Below are 22,575 nucleotides of genomic sequence, written 5' to 3'. Positions count from 1 at the left end.
AGAAAAAAGTGAAGGATTGAGAATTACTCGTCCATTTTAGCCTTCAAATCATTTGCATGATAGAAAGGGAATGAAAATCTAGGATATGAGAATGACCTGACATAGCAGAGTTAATTTAATTTCATAGCTTGTTAGTGCTTTATTGGCAAGAATTGCTTTCTAATTAAGCAACCAGGTCAGAACAAAAACCTGCAGCCACTGCGGCTCTCCAGGACTGGGATTGAGGACCCCTGTTCTATTTTAATGACAACATGTCGACTTTATTCTCGACATACAGACACTTTGAAGAAAAAAAAACTATATATTTTTTTCTTCACTGTGGCCCTAATATGCTTCTGTAGGGCTATACCACAAATAGCATTATAAATGCAAGTTTCAGTTTTATTATTTATGTATATAGCTTAGCTTGAAGCAAGGTCCATATTAATGCAATTTGCCTTAATGATAGTTCAGTTGGTAAAGATGTCTCACCAAGTTGCACTTGTTTTATTTTATTTTTATTTGGTGAATACTGTGTAATGCACCTGGGTTTGAAGTCTTGAAGTAATAGTATTATTACTGGAAGTTGCACTATTATTTATTTTATTGTTGTTATTTATTAGTTCTATATTTTGACTGCAACTGTCATGCAATGTGATTCCTTCTCTTCATTAGTGCCATCCCTTTGAAAAGTATCACTTTATGGGGCCATGCAAACCTGTATTAATACATGTGTGCACATTAAAATGTTTTTTGTACAATGCTTATGACAGTGGAATAGGTTATTCTTAGCCAGTCTTCTGCAGTAATTGCAGTGGAAAATGTGGTCAACATCAATCAATCAATCAATCAACATTTATTTATATAGCACATATTCATACAAAAAAAATGTAGCTCAAAGTGCTTTACAAAATGAATAGAAAAATAGAAGACACAATAAAAAATAAACATAAGTCAACATTAATTAACATAGAATAAGAGTAAGGTCCGATGGCCAGGGTGGACAGAAAAAACAAAAACTCCAAAAGCTGGAGAAAAAAAAAATCTGTAGGGGTTCCAGACCAAGAGACCGCCCAGTCCCCTCTGGGCATTCTACCTAACATAAATCATCATATTTTCATGGAAGGACCTGATGATGATGGTCACGTAGACTTCTGGCTTTCAGTCCATCATTGTTGGAGCATCATGATGCTTTGAGTAGGTGGTGGTGGCGCAGGCCGCCACCACAAAGAAACCGGAAAAAGAAACAGAAGAGAGAGTAGGGGTCAGTACGGATTTTAGAGCCACCATGAATAGTTATTATGAAGAATTGAACATACAGAGTATCAGGATTATGTTAAAGTGAAGTTATAAAAAGGCCATGTTAAAGTAATGTGTTTTCAGCAGTGTTTTAAATTGCTCCACTGTATTTGCCTGGCGAATTCCTATCGGCAGGCTATTCCAGATTTTAGGTGCATAGCAGCAGAAGGCCGCCTCACCACTTCTTTTAAGTTTAGCTTTTGGAATTATAAGGAGACACTCATTTGAAGATCTAAGGTTACGATTTGGAATATAACGTGTCAGGCATTCCGATATATAAGATGGAGCGAGATTATTTAAGGCTTTATAAACCATAAGCAGTATTTTAAAGTCAATCCTGAATGACACAGGCAACCAGTGTAGTGACATCAAAACTGGAGAAATGTGTTCGGATTTTCTTTTCCCAGTTAGGATTCTAGCAGCTGCATTCTGCACTCGTTGCAAATGATTTATGTCTTTTTGGGTAGTCCTGAGAGGAGTGCGTTACAGTAATCTAGTCTACTGAAAACAAAAGCGTGAATTAATTTCTCAGCATCTTTCAATGATATAAGAGGTCTAACTTTAGCTATGTTTCTTAAATGAAAAATGCTGTCCTAGTGGTCTGATGAATATGCGATTTAAAATTCAGATTACAGTCAACGGTTACCCCTAAATTTTTTACTTCCGTCTTAACTTTTAATCCTAGTGCATTAAGTTTATTTCTGATAACCTCGCTGAATCCATTATTGCCAATTACCAAAATTTCAGTTTTCTCTTTATTTAGTTTGAGAAAATTACTATTCATCCATTCAGAAATACCAGTAAGACATTGTGTTAGTGTATCGAAAGAGTCGGAGTCATCAGGTGCTATAGATAAGTACAGCTGTGTGTCATCAGCATAGCTGTGGTAGCTCACATTGTAACCTGAGATAATCTGACCTAACGGAAGCATATAGATTGAGAATAACAGCGGACCCAGGATAGAGCCTTGTGGAACACCATATCGGATATCATGTGTCTTTGAGATTTGATTACCACAACTCACAAAGAATTTTCTCCCTGCCAGGTAGGATTCAAACCAATTTAAGACACTGCCAGAGAGGCCCACCCATTGACTAAGGCGATTTCTAAGAATATTATGATCAATGGTGTCAAATGCAGCACTCAGATCTAAGAGGATGAGAACAGATAAATGGCCTCTGTCTGCATTTACCCGCAAGTCATTTACTACTTTAACAAGTGCAGTTTCTGTACTGTGATTTGTTCTGAAGCCTGACTGAAAAGTATCAAGAATAGCATGTTTATTTAGGTGGTCATTTAACTGCATAATGACTGCCTTCTCTAAAATTTTACTTAAGAAGGGCAGGTTAGAAATGGGTCTAAAATTTTCAAAGGCAGAGGGGTCAAGATTATGTTTCTTAAGAAGGGGTTTAACTACAGCAGTCTTAAGACAGTCTGGAAAGACCCCCGTATCTAATGACGAATTTACTATGTCCAGAATATTGTCAATTAGAACGCCTGATATTTAACATCCACTCATGCATGTGATAAAAATACCATCAAATACCGTGAAACTGGTATAATTTTGAAAAATACCGTGATATAGAATTTTGGTCATACTGCCCAGCACTACTATACAGGCTTATAATTGAGGACCTAGAAATGGATAGAATTATCATTAATAAAATTATGTAGAAAGATATATTGTGATTAACGTTGTGTTTTTCACCCAGCCCTACATGTACAGGTTTATGCCCTTTGACTAACAGTCTTATAGCCTACAGTATGGTTTTAATACATACAGTCATATGAAAACGTTTGGGAACCCCCCTTAATTCTTTGGATTTTTGTTTATCATTGGCTGAGCTTTCAAAGTAGCAATTTCCTTTTAATATATGACATGCCTTATGGAAACAGTAGTATTTCAGCAGTAACATTAAGTTTATTGGATTAACAGAAAATATGCAATATGCACCATAACAAAATTGGACAGGTGCATAAATCTGGGCACCCCAACAGAGATATTACATCAATACCTATTTGAGCCTCCTTTTGCAAATATAACAGCCTCTAGACACCTCCTATAGCCTTTGATGAGTGTCTGGATTCTGGATGGAGGTATTTTTGACCATTCCATCCATACAAAATATCTCCAGTTCAGTTAAATTTGATGGCTGCCGAGCACGGACAGCCTGCTTCAAATCATCCCATAGATTTTTGATGATATTCAAGTCAGGGGACTGTGACGACCATTCCAGAACATTGTACTTCTCTCTCTGCATGAATGTCTTTGTAGGTTTCAAACTGTGTTTTGTGTTACCCCTGCGTAACTTCAACTGTGTGATTGATGCTTAAACATTAACCTGAAGAATTTGTTGATATTGGGTTGAATTCATCCAACCCTCGACTTTAACAAGGGCCACAGTTCCTGAACTTGCCACACAGCCCCACAGCCTCCACCAAATTTGACAGTTGGCAGCAGGGGTTTTTCTTGGAATGCGGTGTTCTTCTTTCGCCATGTAAAGCACTTTTTGTTATGACCAAATAACTCAATTTTTGTCTTATCAGTCTAAAGCACTTTGCTCCAAAATGAATCTGGCTTGTCTAAATGAGCATTTGCATTCAACAAGCGACTGTTTGTGGCTTGAGTGCAGAAAGGGCTTCTTTCTCATTACCCTGCCATACAGTATTTCTTTGTGCAAATTGCGCTGAAATGTTCTTGCAGCTCTTTGGAGGTGATCTGTGGGTTGTCTGTAACCATTCTGACAATACTAGGCGTATGCTGCTCCTGTATTTTTCTTGGCCTGCCAGACCTGGGTTTAACAGCAACTGTGTCTGTGGCCTTGCATTTCCTGATTACATTCCTTACAGTTGAAACTGACAGTGAGAGAGCTTTTTGTAGCCTTCCCCTGAACCATGCTACTGAACAATCTTTGTTTTCAGATCTTTTGAGAGTTGCTTTAAGGATCCCATGCTGTCAGTCTTCAGAGGAGAGTGAAAGGGAAGCACAACTTGCAACTGACCACCTTAAATACATTTTCTCATGATTGGACACACCTGTCTATGAAGTTCAAGGCTTAACAAGCTAATCCAACCAATTTGGTGTTGCAAGTAATCAGTATTGAGCAGTTACATGCATTCAAATCAGCAAAATTACAAGGGTACCCACATTTTTGCCCAGCCAGTTTTTCACATTTGATTTAATTTCATACAACTAAATACTGCCTCACTAAAATCTTTGTTCGGAAAACACCTAAGTACTCAGATGTTCCTAGGAAATGAAAGACATACTACTGTTAATTTTTTTTTGTTGAAAGTAGAGTAAATTATTATGCAGGCTGAGAGGGGTTCCCAAACTTTTTCATATGACTGTACATGTAATATAAAAAATATACACACCCTTATTAAAATGGTTGGTTTTTATAATGTAAAAATACAAAACCAAGCTATATCATGTCAGAACCTTTTCCAATATTTATTGTGAAATTGAAACGTATACAAAGAATGTAAATACTAATCAGAATCTGTTTAGGAAAAAAATAAAAATTAAAACCTTGTTGCATAAGTGTACGCACTCCTAAACTAATATTTTCTTGAAGCACCTTTTTATTTTACTACAGCACTTAAAGCGTTTTGGGTAAGAATATCAGTTTTTAACATTGTGACTTTTTTCCACTTTTACTTTAAAAAATATTCTGGATCCATCAGATTATGAGGGCATCTCCTGTACACAGGCATTTTTATGTCAACAAACAGACCTTTCAATTGGATTTAAGTCTGGGTTCTGGCTGGTCCATTCTGGATGGTGAAGCCATTAGTTTGTTGATTTGAATATATGCTCTGGATCATTGTTGTGCTGAAAGGTGAAATTCCTCCTCATCTTTATCATCCTAGCAAAATCAACTCGTATTTGGAGCTGTTCGCAGTCCCTTTAACTTTGTCTAAAGAAACACGCCCCTAAAGCATGTTGCTGCCACCATCATGTTTCAGTGTGGGTATGGTGTTCTTTTGGTGATGTGCTGTGCTATTTTTACACCAAACATATCTTTACTTGCCAGAAAATCCTACAGCTTCTTTAATGTTGCTGTAGTCATCTGGGCAGCCTCCCAGGCTAGTTTTCTCCTTGTCTGTTCAACAATTTTCAAAGAATGTCTTATTCTTGTTAGCTTCACTGCTGTGCCATATCTTCTCCAATTCTTGATGAATGTTGTCACTGTGGTCAATGGTGTATCTCATGCCTTGGATATTTCTTTTTTGTATCCCATTCCTGATCAGGAACTTGCAATAATAAGATGTTTTGAAAGTTCGTTGTGGATCAACTCCTTTGCAGTGGGATACAACCAAGAAGGTGTCAGGATAAATCCTACAGGAACAATTGATGTTCATTTGGATGCAATCAGAGTAATTTTAATTGATGGCAGGTTTTAATAGCTACTATTTAACATAAGATTTAATGTGATTGATTGATACCAAACATAGCCATATCCAGTGTCAATAGGGTGTGCACACTTATGCAAGCAGGTTTTTGTAAGTTTTTGATAACCCCCAAACAGTTTCAGATTTATTTTCACATTTTTTTCAAAGGTTACAATTTCACAGTAAAGATGGAAAAAGCTCTGGCATGATTTATCTTGGTTTCATTTTTTTTGTCACAAAAACCTGCCATTTTGACAGGGGTTTATAGGCTTTTTATAGCCACTGCTTTGAACTGTAAACTGCTTTGAAATTATTATTAGTATCTTATCAGGTTCTCTTGATGTGATTTTTTTTTTCCCCTTTAACTAATAATTTTTAAAATCACTAGTAATTTCTTGGGAGTGTTTTTACTGTACATATTCTGTTAGTGATACATTTTATTTTGGCTTGGATTTTAATGGTCTACTGTTCTCTTTCCTATAGACATGTGCACCAAATTGTGGATCTCACTCCCTGGCTCTTGAAAAGACCCCTTCTTCCAGTGTATTTCATATAGTAGAAGGTTTTGCTCTAGTGGTGCTTTGTAGTTGCCGCCCAGCTACCAGAAGGTTAGCAGTCAATGTACTCCGTGAAATTAGAGCACTGTATACAGCCCTGGGAATTTCAAAGGTTTGTAGCAGTTTTTTTTATAAATGTAAACCTAATTTCAATTTTGTCATTCAGTTCTCATTTTAGAGTATAGGTTTAGAGCACTGTATACAGTTACAAATGCAATTAATATAAAACACAGAGTATATTAACAGTACAAAATTCAATAAGGTAATTTATGTACATGGCAAGGTAGTTATCCTAAAAACCATATTTCAACTGAATCATATTCACAGAATGATAGTCATAATCATAAAGATCTGTATTCTTAAATAAAGTTTTGTTGCATGGTACACTTTTGAAACTGTGAAAAGTCTAGCTTCAGATAATCTTAGTTTCTTTAATATTAGAAATTTTAAGCCGCATGAAAAATGTATTTTAGAAATCTGTGGCTACATGGCTTTGTGGATGAGTAATAAAGCCAAGATGGACATTTTTTAGTGCAATGGTTCTAAATTAAAGTAAAGTATTTTTAAGTTGAATTTCCTGCATAAAATAATGTTCTAAAAGTAAAAACAAAAGCCCTAAAACTTACTGAATGTGTACACTTTGAAACAGCAAAGCTTTTGATTTAATAAAACATGTCTTCTGTGTTTTTAAGACATGCTCACGACAACAAAAGTAAACTAGATGTAATACATTTTATCATAGATTTTTGGTGCTATTTTCTCGAAGTAAGGATCCGTATCCTGTTCACTTGTCTGCTCGCAATGGCAACTTTTTTCTCTGCAGTTCTGTTTATTCAGTGGTTATAATCTGTCATAGCTTGTATCAAATAATATTGTTAGCATATTTTTGCTAAGTGTCTGATAATGGCAAAGCTACCCTAAAATCATTTGATTTGAATATATATCTGCAGTGATTCAGAACCTTAGCCTGCACCAACAGCACATGTATATTTGAGTCATATTTTCTTTGGCCATGCATACTCAAGTCATATTATTTTCTTATGCCTTGCATACTCAGATCATAGTTTTTTTTTTTTATAGTCAGTGCGAACGCATATACTGAATCACACGCAGACAGCGGTTTAACAACAGATGCACACTGTTTTCCTGGGATTTGTGAGACTTACCAATTCCATTTACTAGGTTGGTCTACTCCCACACCTCAAGATTAACATACACCCAGAGATACTAGCCACACAGTGATTGATTTCCAGCTACCAGTCACTGTGTACTATTCCACATAGAATTCTATTTGCATAAGTACTTGTACGAGTGATGTCAAATGCCTGTCACTCTTGGTACTCTACTTAAGAACTCACTACCACCAGCATGAACAAACATACGGGTATCCTCACAACATACAAAGGCTCAAAAGTCTTTTGGTTATTTAGTGCTTAACAACCAACGGGGTCTTACTTCTACCACACTTGTTCTTCCTATTAAGATGTAATCTCTCAGCCTTGATAACCCTGTGGGCAAGAAAGCAGCAATCCTTTCATCTAGATGCCCTAATATTTACACAAGACAAAGTATAGAAATGTAAAAGCAACTTTGCATTTATTAAAGTATAATAATCCAATAGAAATATAGTTGAAAATAAAGTAAATAGCAAAAGTCTTGATATTGTCTTAGAAACAAAAGCAGCATTGTTTTGGTGTTGTCTTGGACAGCTTTTTGATTTAGCAATTGGGGTTATGCCAAGGGAACATTCTCAGATGATATTGTGTTTAAATCTCTGATGTTGCTTCTATGATGTTCTGCTTTCATCACCTTCTCTTATCCCTTGGACGAGCCATGTTTATGTTAAAATCCCACATGGGGGCTCCGGAACATGTGACACACATTTGATTGGCTTAATGCCTTTCAGCGTTTCATCTCTTTATGCACCTATGTACTGCTTTCCTTTACCAAGCTTCAGACTAATTAAAACTGCTTCTGATGCTGTGGCATCTGTGCATGTGTTCCATTGCTTCTCTCATTCAGTTGTAAACTGACTTAATCAGATGTAGTTCTAAACCAACTAAAACAGATGCATTAAATGTATAAATTACTGGTGCAGTACAAGAAGAATGTACAAGAAAGGATGCTTACAATATTAATTGCCCCCGTAGTTAAATTGTTTTAAGAGTCCCGTAAATTCAGTTCATCTTGGTTCACTTAAACAGAATTAAAACTTAATATAACCTGTGTAATTTCAAAATACGACAGTTTTACTCTCCAAGCCACACACTGGTATTGTAGAATATTTTTTCTCTAAATAGCTCCTACTGTTGTTGTGTTGTTGTTTTACATAGCCCACAGAGCAAGATTCACTCCGTGTGGCAGCTTGGTGCATAATGGCAAAGTAGCTATAAAGTAGTTTCATTGTAAATATGAACTGAACATTTTCAAATGCCTTGCATTTTTTATAAAAAAAAAAAATATACTTTTGAAAGAGCCAATGCCACCTACACATTGATATGTTCACAGTGCCAATCAACACAGACCATTATGCACTTTGTATGGTGTGTAATGTGTACCCACAATTAAAAAAATAGCACAAACTGAATCACTTTTGTTAGGGGTGTGATAAAGAAGAGCTGAGGACAACAGTTTTGAGATAGTAAATGTAATTTGTAACTTTCACTGTTTTCCTGTGGCAGATATTTACTCAAGCTCATAACAGGATGAGGTAGTTCTGAGTTGTGAATTTTAGAAATTTTAGAGCAACTTATTTGTACCACTTGTAGTGAAAGGCTACGAGAGATCCTAATTGTGACATTTTTTTTAGTGATTTTTGGTTAGTTGTCTACAGAACAATGAAAGCAGTAACATAAAATGTCAATAACAGTGTTTAGAAACCTGCCCCTAAAGGGTGCTGCCGAGGAAGAAGTGAAGCCCACAACTGCTCTTCTTTTAAAATAGCTTCTTTTCACAATTTTGCTTTTTGCTTTTTTTCCTTTCTTTAAATGACATGAATATACTGTTTTGAAATGTGTGCAATTTTAAGACATAGGTCAATACTTGATAACACTCTAGGCTTTGGAAATAAATATATTCAGTAAGTTTAAATGCTTTTGTTTTTGCATTGGACCATCATAAAGAGCAAGGGCAGGCTAGGTATTTTTTAAAATGTATTTTAAAAAAGCATGACTTCAGAACTCGGTTCCATGTGACAAATTAATATACCATGATTGTGAACAAATCATTTATGCTTGAATAATGCTGAACTTATCATTTAAGAGGAAGTATTTTAAAATGTTAGCAGAATAAATATAACATGAAACAGGAGCACTCTTCAAGCTTGAAGACATCAGAAACAGAGAAACTGAAATGTACAATAAAATGAGATTAACATTGTCATGATTGCTTTGTTTCATGTCCATTGTGGTGGTATACAGAGACAAAATTATGAAAATTGTATCACTGTCCAAATACTTCTGGACCTAACTGTATATTGGAAATAGAACAATTCAAAATTACATTCAAATTAATACACATTATGGGTGATAGTGGTAGATAAAACCTATATCTTTATCATTGTTTGACTATCTTTGACCCATTGATTAAATTATTTTCTCCTTCAATATCCTTAGCAACAGACCTAAGCAGATTTTAATGTTTGTTTTGCTTTTCTCTTCACCTTCTCCTAGGGTGATGAAGAATTAGCAATTGATGTGATGGATAGAGTCAGTGCCTCTGTCCTGGAGAGCTTCATTCACCTTACAGGTGCAGATCAGGTAACTATAGTTAGAAAAATCTAATTAAAGATTTTTTTACTTTAAAGTATTATTTCTAATTTTGTGTGATTCATAAAAGTAAAGTTCATTATTAAATTTATGTTTCTCTCTCTAGACTAATCTTCTGTATTGTCCCAGTGGGATTGATTTGCAAACTTTGGCTGAATGGAGTTCGTCTCCTATTAGCCACCAATTTGATGTAGTCAGTCCCTCCCACATCTGGATTTTTGCACATGTAACTCAGGGCCAGGACCCCTGGGTAGTTAGCCTCTCCAGTTTTTTAAGACAGGAGAATCTGCCCAAGCACTGTCCTACTGCACTGAATTATGCCTGGATGTTTGCCTACACTCGGCTACAACTGCTGTCTCCACAAGTGGATATAAAGTAGGTGCTCTAAGAGTGTTATTTTTAAAGCTTGTAAATATTTTCACGAAATTTTGAGAAATCCTATATGTTGTGTAAATTTACTACAAGATTATTTTTATTAATTTTAATAAAGACAGTTTTGAGTAGATATTTCAAAACCCTAAGGATACAAATCAGACCAAAGTATAATCCTGGAAATGATGAGCAGTAGAGTGAAATAAAGTTATGCTTCACACAGTACAAAGCAGGATTATTTTAAAGTTTAGATACAATAGCAAATTTAAAATATCTCGTCACTAAGCAAATAAGAGCTAAAAAAGAAATTGTGGAAGAAAAGGCATCTTTAGGATGTGTACAAGCACAGGGTTTATGAGTGCATAAAACCTACAGTAACCTAAAACCTATGTAAAAAAAAAAAAAAATTGGTCGAAATATATTAACAATAAATCGCATATACAATAGTAAGGAAATACAGAAAAGGTAATATCAAATGTGCACAATTCATATTTTAAATCTTCATATATGAAAAAGCAGGAACCTTAACATTAGCTGCAAGACGCTTAAATTACATGTTAAATAATTGGAGATAACAGAGAGAAATTGCTGATGACAGGAGTCTTGCAAACCATCTCATTTAAAGGATGATAATCCTAGTAACTGTTGGGCAGTTAGCTTTATGTATATTGCAATAAAATAGTAAAAGCAATATTAAATACAAGATAAAGCAATATGTATAAAGTATGCATGCATTATAAACATTCGTGTAATATTAATCTTAATTTTCGGAAAGGTACTGATAGAGCGCTTTACAGGAGGTATATGTCATAGCCACAAGAAGTGGGAATATAAGGCTCATTATGCAGATGGGTAAAAATTTACCCTATTCATTGAAGACAAATAGGGTGTGAACAGCACTTTCTAAATTAATTGATGCTGAAAGTTGTAATGTGGATGTTGCTCTTTAATGTATATTGATGATCTTAATTAAAATGTAACTAAAGACTAGTTTCATTTGTATGTAAAACTTAAATTGGTAAAACAGTGGGACAGTAATATGTCATTATAGATATACTTGAACAAAATTCAGATTTGTAGGTCATGTTTAATGTAAATACTGTAAATGTGAATTTTTACATCTGTTAATGCATTTAACAAGAGGTCTGAATGTATACATTATGAAAAAAGAATAAACAATCTTACTGGATTCACAACAGTCCCAAATCAGTGTACGGAAGCAATTAAGAAGAGTAATAGCATTGTCTGTAACCCAATAATCCTATGTCAAGTACAAATCAAGGGAAGCTATGGTTATGCTGTGTGCTGTAATAAACTTGTGAGGCCCAGTCAGTAATATTGTGTGCAACATAAGAAAATATATGAAATAAAATGTTTATAGCATTTATGAGTTTTGCTGTGTATTTTGCAGTAGTCCAATAAATGCCAAGAAAGTGAACACAACCAGCAGCAGCGACTCTTACATAGGACTGTGGAGGAATTATTTAATTTTGTGCTGCAGCGCAGCAACTTCTGCCCCTTCCTCCACCTCATCAGGGTCAGTGCGTTGCTCCCCTCCAGAGACGCTGGCGTCTACACCTGATAGCGGATACAGTATAGACTCTAAGGTAAATTAGCTTGCCTTGTTCAGTAATAGAAGCAACATTGCATGTACTACTTGACCTTTAGTTAGTATAGTTTTGTGAGATATAATCAGTCATTCTTCTCAATAATAATGATGATAATACATTGTTATTAATTTATATGTTTGTTTTGTAATTTATTATATTTGCTTTAGGTTATTGGTATACCGTCCCCGTCTTCATTGTTTAAACATGTAGTACCAATGATGCGTTCTGAGAGCATGGATATCACTGAATCTCTTGTCTTGGGGCTTGGCAGGACCAACCCTGTAGCATTTAGGTAAGAATTTTGAAATAAGTCTAAATTAGTGTGTTGTACAGAGAATAGATTCTGTGTTAGAGTATTTTGCCTTAATTTTCTTATACCTATAATTAAATGTAAGCAGAAATGTGTAATAATGTAAAATATTATATTTTCATTGTTTACCTATTCAACTTGTAAAGTTTAAAATGTGTGTAATTTTTAAATTATTAATAATAAGACAACACAACAACACCACACTCTTAAGCATTTAAGTCCTCATTCATGCATCATCAGGTCCTATAAATTGTTCATTTGGCCAATGATTGTACTCTAAATCCTTGTGAAACCCATACTTTTATTGTCTTTATTAATTTTTTTATTTTTATAATGTTCCAAGGTTTAAAAAAGTAAAACATGGAAGAATGAGAGGAGCAACCATTCATTTTCAATATTTTGTAATGGTTAAGAGATATGTTATGGCAACAATACAAATAACATTAAATATTTTGAAATCTGCTATACTATATAATAAAACTCTAAGGGACTGTGTGTGCCAGGTCCCTCAGAGCAATCTAATACTATGGAATATTAAATTAGATTTCTATCAGGAAAATATATGCAGGTTTACTTGCTTAATTTTGCAAATGTAGAATTGTAATTATGGCTAAAGACATTTCTAGACTTAATATTTGCAAAATAAGCAGTGAGCTTGCATATGTGGATATTGACATGATGCTATTTCACTTAGTCATTTCTGCCTGCCTAAAAATATCAGTTGTGAATTAATTACACTTTTAAATGTGTTGCACACTTTTTTAAAGATGTTTTTTTTATGTGCTTGTTTTTCTTATAGAGAACTTCTAGAAGAATTGAACCCAATAATTAAAGAAGCACTTGAAAGGAGACCAGAAGTATGTGCTTCTGTTAATTGTATTTCGTAATTAGATGTTTTAAAATTAAAGGGAATTAAGTTACATTTTATTTGCTTAATTATCTGGCACCCCCAGTCTAGAAGTGATTGGTGATTTACAATGCAAAGATAGGCTCTAGCTCTTCACAACCTTGCACAGTAAAAGTTCTTAACAATTGATATATTCAATTTTAAATGAATGAACCCTTCTTTATGTAATATACTGTATAATATTTAGCCTTTGAATTCAGTGAATACATTTTAAGCTACAAATAAATCTGTGACCAATAATGCTTAAACTTGTTTTTCTTTCAATTGATAAATGTGGTTGTCAGTTCCTTTTATTAATTCATATCTTTCCTATAATAGTTGCTTTTTTTCCTTCTATTATTCTTTAGAATAAAAAATATGCCTTCATATGCAATTAAATGTTTTAGTAATTTTGAACATGTATTTTTTACACTCTTTTGATTGAGATAGAAGTGAATAAGACAGCACACTATTGTCATATCTTTTGGCACATGACTCTGTTTATGCTGTATATTCGTTTTCATTTACAAAATCGGCTATATACCTCTCAGTGATGTTAACCTGGCTTAAGATGGAGTGCACAAAATTATGTATACAGGTCTGAAGTAAATGTTAGGCCCAACTTGGAGAACACCTTACTTTTGTATAATATTGGTATTTGTAGCTGGAAATTCACAAAGGGAGCAAATAAATCGCATATCTTAAAATAGTGTTTTATTCCTAAGCTTTTGATTCCTACCAGGAAACATTATCAGAAGAAAATAATTAGAGTTACAGGAACACAAAGCAATATGCAGTATAGCAAATAAGAAGTAGAGGATAGGTGGGTAGGGAGGGATTGATGAGGTGCGGATTGGATGTGTTGGTCATAAAGTCTTATTTATTAGTGGCATGTTCTTCTTTTCAAACCTGCATATGCTGGGTTCATGCCCAAATGTCTGTTAATGGCATTTTCATTGGATAGACGCGTTTTAGCCAGTTTTCTTGCACTTTTAGTATTAGTCTTGACTTTTACTTGCACCGAGTCTCATTTAAATGTGTGTCCGGTCGAACTTGTTTGTGTGTAAATCAGAGGCTGTGGGTCCTTCTGACTACATTGCAATATTCCTGTATACGCATGGCAAGAGTTTTTGATGTTTGTCCCACATATACAGTGCATCCGGAAAGTATTCACAGCACATTTTTTCCACATTTCTTTGTTACAGCCTTTATCCAAAATTGATGAAATTCACTTTTTTCCTCAGAATTCTACACACAAACTCCATAATGACAATGTGAAAAAAGTTTTTGCAAATTTTTAAAAAATAAAAACACTGAGAAATCACATGTACTTAAGTATTCACAGCCTTTGCTCAATACTTTGTCGATGCACCTTTGGCAGCAATTACAGCCTCAAGACTTTTTGAATATGATGCCACAAGCTTGGCACACCTATCCTTGGCCAGTTTCACCCATTCCTCTTTGCAGCACCTCTCAAGCTCCATCAGGTTGGATGGGAAGCGTCGGTGCCCAGCCATTTTATGATCTCCCCAGAGATGTTCAATCGAATTCAAGTCTGGGCCACTCAAGGACATTCACAGAGTTGTCCTGAAGCCACTCCTTTGATATTTTGGCTGTGTGCTTAGGGTCATTGTCCTGCTGAAAGATGAACCGTTGCCCCAGTCTGAGGTCAAGAGTGCTCTGGAGCAAGTTTTCATCCAGGATGTCTCTGTACATTGCTGCATTCATCTTTCCCTTTATCCTGACTAGTCTCTCAGTTCCTGCAGCTGAAAAACATCCCCACAGCGTGATGCTGCCACCACCATGCTTCACTGTAGGGATGGTATTGGCCTAGTGATGAGCGGTGCCTGGTTTCCTCCAAACATGATGCCTGGCATTCACACCAAAGAGTTCAATCTTTGTCTCATCAGACCAGAGAATTTTGTTTCTCATGTTCTGAGAGTCCTTCAGGTGCCTTTTGCCAAACTCTAGGCGGGCTGCCGTGTGCCTTTTACTAAGGAGTGGCTTCCGTCTGGCCACTCTACCATACAGGCCTGATTGGTGGATTACTGCAGAGATGGTTGTCCTTCTGGAAGGTTCTTCTCTTTCCACAGAGGATCTCTGGAGCTCTGACAGAGTGACCATTGGGTTATTGGTCACCTCCCTGACTAAGCCCTTCTCCCCCGATCGCTCAGTTTAGGTGGCCGTCCAGCAGGAAGAGTCCTGGTGATTTCGAACTTCTTCCAATTACTGATGATGGAGGCCGCTGTGCTCATTGGGACCTTCAAAGCAGCAGAAATTTTTCTGTAACCTTCCCCAGATTTGTGCCTCAAGACAATCCTGTCTCGGAGGTCTACAGAAAATTCCTTTGACTTCATGCTTGGCTTGTGCTCTGACATGAACTGTGGGACCTTATATATACAGGTGTGTGCCTTTCCAAATCATGTCCAATCAACTGAATTTACCACAGGTGGACTCCAATTAAGCTGCAGAAACATCTCAAGGATGATCAGGAGAAACAGGATGCACCTGAGCTCAATTTTGAGCTTCATGGCAAAGGCTGTGAATACTTATGTACATGTGCTTTCTCAATTTTTTTTATTTTTAATAAATTTGCAAAAACCTCACGTAAACTTCACGTTGTCATTATAGGGTGTTGTGTGTAGAATTCTGAGGAAAAAAATGAATTTAATCTATTTTGGAATAAGGCTGTAACATAACAAAATGTGGAAAAAGTGATGCGCTGTGAATACTTTCCGGATGCACTGTAGATGAAGGCAGGCATTAAACAAGGTGTTCTAGGAGACGTTCAAAGCTAGCCTAGACATTTTATGGGTATTAATGTGAACGCTAACTGATAGATCAGTTACAGTTGTATCTTCAAGCTCATTATTCAGCAGCTGCTTTAAAAATAGTATTTTAAAATCACAGTATTTCTTTTGTATATATACATTCTTGCTAAATTCCTTAAAAAGTTGAGGCAGGCCATTGGCATTTGTTTAATGGTTAAGTTAGTGGTTAAAAAGACACTGTTGTTAAGTTTGGATGTCACAGTTATATTCTATGAACGACTTTTTTTCAGTATTACTTTTCTGATTTTTTTTTTTTTACAAGCAAACAAGCTAATACCCTTTTACAAAAAGAAAGAAGAAAGTAGTTAACCAATATCACTAAACCATAATTAGTGTTACTATTGTCAAAATTGAAGTTATACTTTAATTATAAGCTTTCAAAACTATTGTTTCGTCAAAATGCTTTAGTCTGCAGAATTCACAAATGTTGATATGTGAGTGCAAAAATGTTTAAATGTTTGCCAGTTTACACATAAATGCATGTTTTAATTGCAAAAACCATATAATCCTGATTTGGGATTGGGAGAGTTGACCTAAAAATTATATTTTTAATCTTTTTATATAGGTGGATGATATGTTAATATTATCATCACTGCTGTAATTTATTGGCCATGTTTCAGATTTACCCAGGTTGGCCACTTGCTCTCCAAACTCTTTCCTGTATTCTCTGTTGTCCTGAGCATCTTTTCAGGCTAGATCCATTTTCCACATGTCTTAACATGCTACACTAATTGATTATCATTCTATATAAAAGTGGTCAGGTGTCCTTCCATCCCGTGAGTGCTACGCAGGCGCAGAGTTTCACACACGCCCCATTTCATTTTGCAATGCACGATGGGATTTGTAGTTTCGTTTTTCCAGGTAAAAGATGATTTTCTACTCCAGACTGTGCGATATCTTCTTCTTCTTTCTTACTATATAAAAGCGGTCTGGATTGTCCTTCCGTCCCGTGAGTGGAAAGCGTAGCAGTATTCCGCTTATCAGAGACTTACTACTTGCAGCTTGCGGTACGATGCGACATGATGTGAGCAGAGTTCTGGTGCTCCCATCGTTCCCTTGCTTTTGTGCACGATGCGCTTGAAAAATAGACAAAATTATGTCTCTGGAAATAATTAATGTTGGGGAGTACAAAAGCCTCACCGCGTAGTAAATATCAGGGGGGTTCAAAAGGGCGACCTCAATATAGAAAAAAAGTTTTAATTTCATCACAAAAATAACAGAAACTACGAGTATTAAAGTAATACCACTCAAATGCAATATAACCAAATTAATGAGTTTGTTTATTTATTTATTTATCAAGCACCTTTAAACAACTTTCATTGACCAAAGTGCTGTACAACTAAAAGACAAAAAGGTTAGCATAAAAGGTTTGTATAAAATATCAAATTGATCTACATATTGAATTGCCTTAAGAAGTGGTCAACTTTAAAAGTCGGTCGCCTTAAAAGGCGGGTGGGCCTAGTACACTTAGACAAGTATGTAATAAGTAATCCAGTAGTAGCCTATTTAACAAAGGAAAATAAAGTACATCTTTTAAACTGCTGTACATATATGTAATGAACTGTATTTGATTAAAAAAAAAACAATCCTTGGAGAAAATGCATGCAGCCCAAGCAAAGGCTTTATGCACCACTCACCAGAAATACACATACTCATACTAAACTATGGCTTACTCAAAGCTTCATGTCAGTTCTAAAATCGCTCACAATTTTTTAGGTTGGTTAATATAAGTACTGCAGGTCTTATAGCAGGAGTCATAAGTTTTTTGTTATGCAATATGTGGTTTTGAAATTAAATTAATCAGTTAATAAAATATTCATGTCCACCATTGGCAAGGTAAAATGTTTATCCAAACATAAACATTTGTCTAGTTCTTAAGGTTAGAATGTTTAACTTTGTTATTAAAAAAAATGCCATCACACAAAGTTTTCAGGTTTCTGTTATTTTCAAAGTTAGATCTTTTAAGGCCAATACCAATAATTTAATTCATATAACTGTTGGAGAAATACAATGTTTGGAGGCACACATTTCAATGGTTATCCTCTATTAACTGTTTAAATAATTATACTGAAGTATAATGCTATTATGCAGTGCACAATACTACAAGCTGCGCATTACCCTGTCTCACTATTTAACTAACTTTAAGCCTTGCCCTGTTTTGTTGGGTTATTTTAATTTTTTTTTTTTAGTAAAACAGCATGATTAAGATAAAATACATTTTTACAATCAAAGTAGCAATCAGAGTTTTTATTTTCAGTATCTGGGGACAAATATCAGTATATCCAAATAATATAGTGATTTATTGATTCATTGACTTGAGCTTGAGGTTTTATTTTGTTGTCACTCAGCCTAGTGCCTTTTTCTCTCTCATCCTCACCAAGAGAGAGAATTGTTTGTATAGATCATCCACTGGCTAATCACAGGGTCATAAAGCTGCAAGAAAGACATGCTTGTTCTCCTGTACCAGTGCTTAGGTAGTTATACTAAGCCTGTCAATAAATTCTGGCCTCAAGCAGTGCTTCTAGATTAAATTGTGAATTTCCCCTTGGGATTAATAAAGTATTTATCTATCTAAAAATGTCTTCGTTTTTGTCATTCTAGTGTGTATTCATGCCATAGTGTGTGTGTGTGTGTGTGTGTGTGTATGTATGTACTGTATATATTTATTTGTCTGTTTATGTATTTTTTTTAAAGAGTGTCTGCTAAAAGCAAAATTTGGCATTTTGGATAAATAAACCTTCATCTAACTCATGTGATTTTAAAGGGGAAGTGAGGCTTCATTTTTTAACAAAGTAAGGGGGAAATTTGCAATCATGTTAATGGTTTAGATTAACCCCACATTTTGCTTCTAATTTTATGTTCGAATAGACTTGAAATGCAGACAATAGCATTTCAAAAAACAAAGCATCTAGAGTATCTAGTGAATGTATGTAATGGTTTCACTTTAGGTTTTATGCTTCCTTGTTTTCTCTTTGATTACATCAAATTTTGATTTCTCATCTCTGCATATGTTAGCTTTCAAATGATGTTGTCAGCTGCATTTGAAAATGTATTAGTAATTTACATTTTGCCAGAATGCTGGATTTTAATTTATGTATACTTCATTTAGGTCTTCCTTTGATGTAATACTGCATAAACTAAAATTAAACCAAACACATAATACTAGAATGCATAATTTTTTTTTCCAGTCTTAATTCCAAAAGCAGTGCTACCAATATTAGATTCCCATGTTTGTGTATAACATAAATAAACAAATCCTGATTCTTGTCCTCTGGATATCAGTGATCTGAAAAATACTGTATTACTTAATAATTTTTACACTACTAGTTTGTGTTGCTGTGAAGACTGAAGACACTAACTTGGTGGGTCTCTTTCGGCCCTCTAGTTTTTGACATTTTAATTGAGTGCTTGTGCTGTCATTAAACCAAAGTGATTTTCATTGCAAAATAATTACTTTTGTTTAAAGAACCTCTACTGTACCTGAAACCTTTTTCAGAACTTACATTTCTAACAATATTCATAATGTTTGACAATTTTGTGAAAAAGTAAGACACTAATCAGCATTGAAAAAATATTAATACCACATTTTCCTCTTATACTACAGAATATGAAGCGACGCAGGCGTCGAGATATTCTGCGAGTCCAACTTGTAAGAATATTTGAATTGTTGGCAGATGCTGGAGTCATCAGTCAAACGTAAGTTCTTGCCAAGCATTAGTACAGTTTTATCTGTGGTTAGACTGATAACTTTCTAGCCATTGTACTCTCTGGCCCTCATATATCAGTATGATTTTTGTCATGATTCGGTTAGTACCAGTGTTGTAAGAGATACCTCCCCTTCAAATAAAGCCCCCAGTGTTATGCACCTGGATGCTTCTCTACTTTTTTCATTTATGGAGGTTTCCTATTTGAGTGAAAAAGGAAAGGCGTAGCTTATTATTTGTAAATGTTCTATACACCTCATGCAAAGAATTTAAAGATCTTCAGTTTAGTTTTTTTATAATTTTATAGTTTGCCATTAAAGATGATAGCAAGCAACCCACTGACTGCTTGCAAATACAAAACATTGAAATAACTAATTCATATAGATGTACCAGGTTATTTGGTTGCTTCTTCACTGACCAAAAAAAAAAAATAACAAAATATGTAGAAATATTTTTCTTAATTGTATTGTGTTCTATTTTAACATGTGGCATTTTCTTTATTCTAACTTCAGCATATTTAGACATAATGTTATCTATAATGCTCTTGTTTTACAGTGCAAGCAGTGGCCTTGACAATGAAACACATTCTCTTAACAACACTTTGTTGGAGTATGTAGATCTCACACGGCAGCTATTGGAAGCCGAGAATGATAAAGACTCCGATACCTTAAAGGATATCCGATGTCATTTCAGTGCCTTGGTGGCAAACATTATTCAGAATGTTCCAGGTAATTTAAAGATTCCACCTACATGAAGCTGCATTAATAGTATTCTATAGAAGGCAGTCCTTGGAGTCATGAGTATCATAATGTTATTCAAAGACCAGCATATCATTACATTGTATGTATGTATGTATGTATGTATGTATGTATGTATGTATGTATGTATGTATGTATGTATGTAATATACACACAGAGCAGGAAAGTTTAAAAGCCTGCCTAAAAGTACCAGTGAATGCCACCAACTTAATTTTCATCCAAGAAGGTGCCCTGCCTCATTTCCAATTGGAGGTCCGGGGTTACCTGAACCGCACCATTCCAGGACAGTGGATTGGAAGAGGTGGACAACAAGATCTTGCTCATTGTCTATGGCCTCCCAGGTCTGTAGACCTTACCCCCTGTGATTTTTATGTATGGGGGTACATTAAAGAAAGAGTGTTTGTTCCACCTATGCCCACTAATCTTCAAGATTTGAAACATAGAATTGAGGAAGCTGTGAATTCAGTAACTAGGGACCAGTTGACTTGTGTGTGGCAATAAATGGTCTACAACGCTACATGTGGTGCTCATGTTGAGTGCATGCAACCTCAAGGACCATAGGACCAAACTTTGAACTCTCCCCTATCCAGTGATGTGCGGAATGTGTCTTATACAGTTTGTTTGATATCAATTTTTGAAATATGTAGCTAATTCAGGTACGTTTGTCATGATCAAGTTATTCTTCTGTGTTTATGCTGATGAAATATCATATCCTGGTAGAAATAAAATATTATGTTCCCTCATACTAACAAACCAAACTTAATGTTTGTACTATGCTGAGTGTTGTTTATATTATATATTTTTTCTTATCATGATGCATTTCTGACTCTGCTTTCTTATAGTTCATCAAAGAAGGACCATCTTCCCCCAGCAGAGCCTGCGGCATAGTCTTTTTATGTTGTTCAGTCACTGGGCTGGTCCGTTTAGTATCATGTTCACTCCTTTAGACCGATACAGTGATAGAAATATGCAAATCAACAGACATCAGTATTGTGCATTAAAGGTACAATCTTTCATGTTTCATATTTTGCAGGCTGATAGTAATATTGTTTTAAATAATTATTTCTTAACATTTTGAAACTATTCTTTCATCATCATTTATACCTGTCATTCTTACAACATCATTGGTTTTTAATATTTTAATAAAGATACTACCAATTTTTGATTCAGCTGTCATGCTGTTTGTTCAAAGTGTAAAAATAATAATCAGTTTTTCTTTCTGCTTTTGCCACAGGTCAATGCCTGACTTTAAAAGAATCAAAGCCTACATGTTTAGTCTTTTTAATGTACTTTTCAAGCATTCCAAGTGCAGTAATATGCAGTGTGTTTAAAAAGTATTGACACACATGAACGTTTTCATATTTATTTTGTTTCAGTGTGAAATCTTCATGTTTCCATTTGTGATCATATTTATTAATTTTAAAATGTTTAAGTTCTTCAAAATCAACTGTATTTGAAAAACAGAAAATGATTGATTCCATAAGAAGTATTCTTCCCACCAAAAGGGTGAATTAATATAATAGTCAGTTTATAGATTATTTAAACTTTTGACTTAAAAATGTTCATATAGTTTTGTTTTCACTTTAATATTAGTACATTAAAATTGTAGATGGAAACACTGTAAAATGTGACTAAAGTCTATGCGGGCAATTAATTCTTTTTTGTAGACACTTTATATTGTGTTACTTTGTTTAATTACAATTAGGATGATATTTTAGAAAACAGTTGCCAGTTTTATAGTTAAGCAGTTGCAGTTTTGTTTATGTAATATATTTGTTCTTTAGTTGGCACACATCCACTTTTACACTTCATTTTATTTAAAGACATGGAAGTAATTTTTTCTGAAAGCAACTTTTTCTAACCTCCTTAAAACAGTGATCATTTTATACTCCTTCATACTAAATTACAAATTAAAAGCATACTTTCTTAATATTGGTAGAAAACTAGAGCACTGGTTAATGCTGTTGCCCTACACATCTAATGTCTTGGATTCAGATCCTCTCCCTATTCATTGTCAGTATGGAGTTTGCTTGTCCTTTCAGGTTTTGTGTGGTTTTCCTTGCACATCTACAAAGATATGGTTGTCTTTGTTATTTAGGATTCCGAT

At 34.9% G+C, this 22,575-nt stretch overlaps 1 protein-coding gene across 1 annotated transcript in view; it reads left to right on the top strand.

Annotated features, from left to right (window-relative positions):
* Positions 1-22,575, top strand: part of fryl (furry homolog, like) — a 355,547-nt gene that overhangs the window by 185,159 nt on the left and 147,813 nt on the right. The window contains 9 exon segments of the mRNA XM_039751183.1: positions 6,157-6,342; positions 9,902-9,988; positions 10,104-10,372; positions 11,781-11,976; positions 12,147-12,271; positions 13,089-13,146; positions 19,611-19,702; positions 20,266-20,438; positions 21,311-21,471. Of these exon segments, the coding sequence (XP_039607117.1) occupies positions 6,157-6,342; positions 9,902-9,988; positions 10,104-10,372; positions 11,781-11,976; positions 12,147-12,271; positions 13,089-13,146; positions 19,611-19,702; positions 20,266-20,438; positions 21,311-21,471 (1,347 nt within the window).

Source organism: Polypterus senegalus, chromosome 4 (genome assembly GCF_016835505.1).
Source record: "Polypterus senegalus isolate Bchr_013 chromosome 4, ASM1683550v1, whole genome shotgun sequence".
NCBI classification, from domain to species: domain Eukaryota; kingdom Metazoa; phylum Chordata; class Cladistia; order Polypteriformes; family Polypteridae; genus Polypterus; species Polypterus senegalus.
This window is presented reverse-complemented; position numbering and strand designations above follow the sequence as displayed.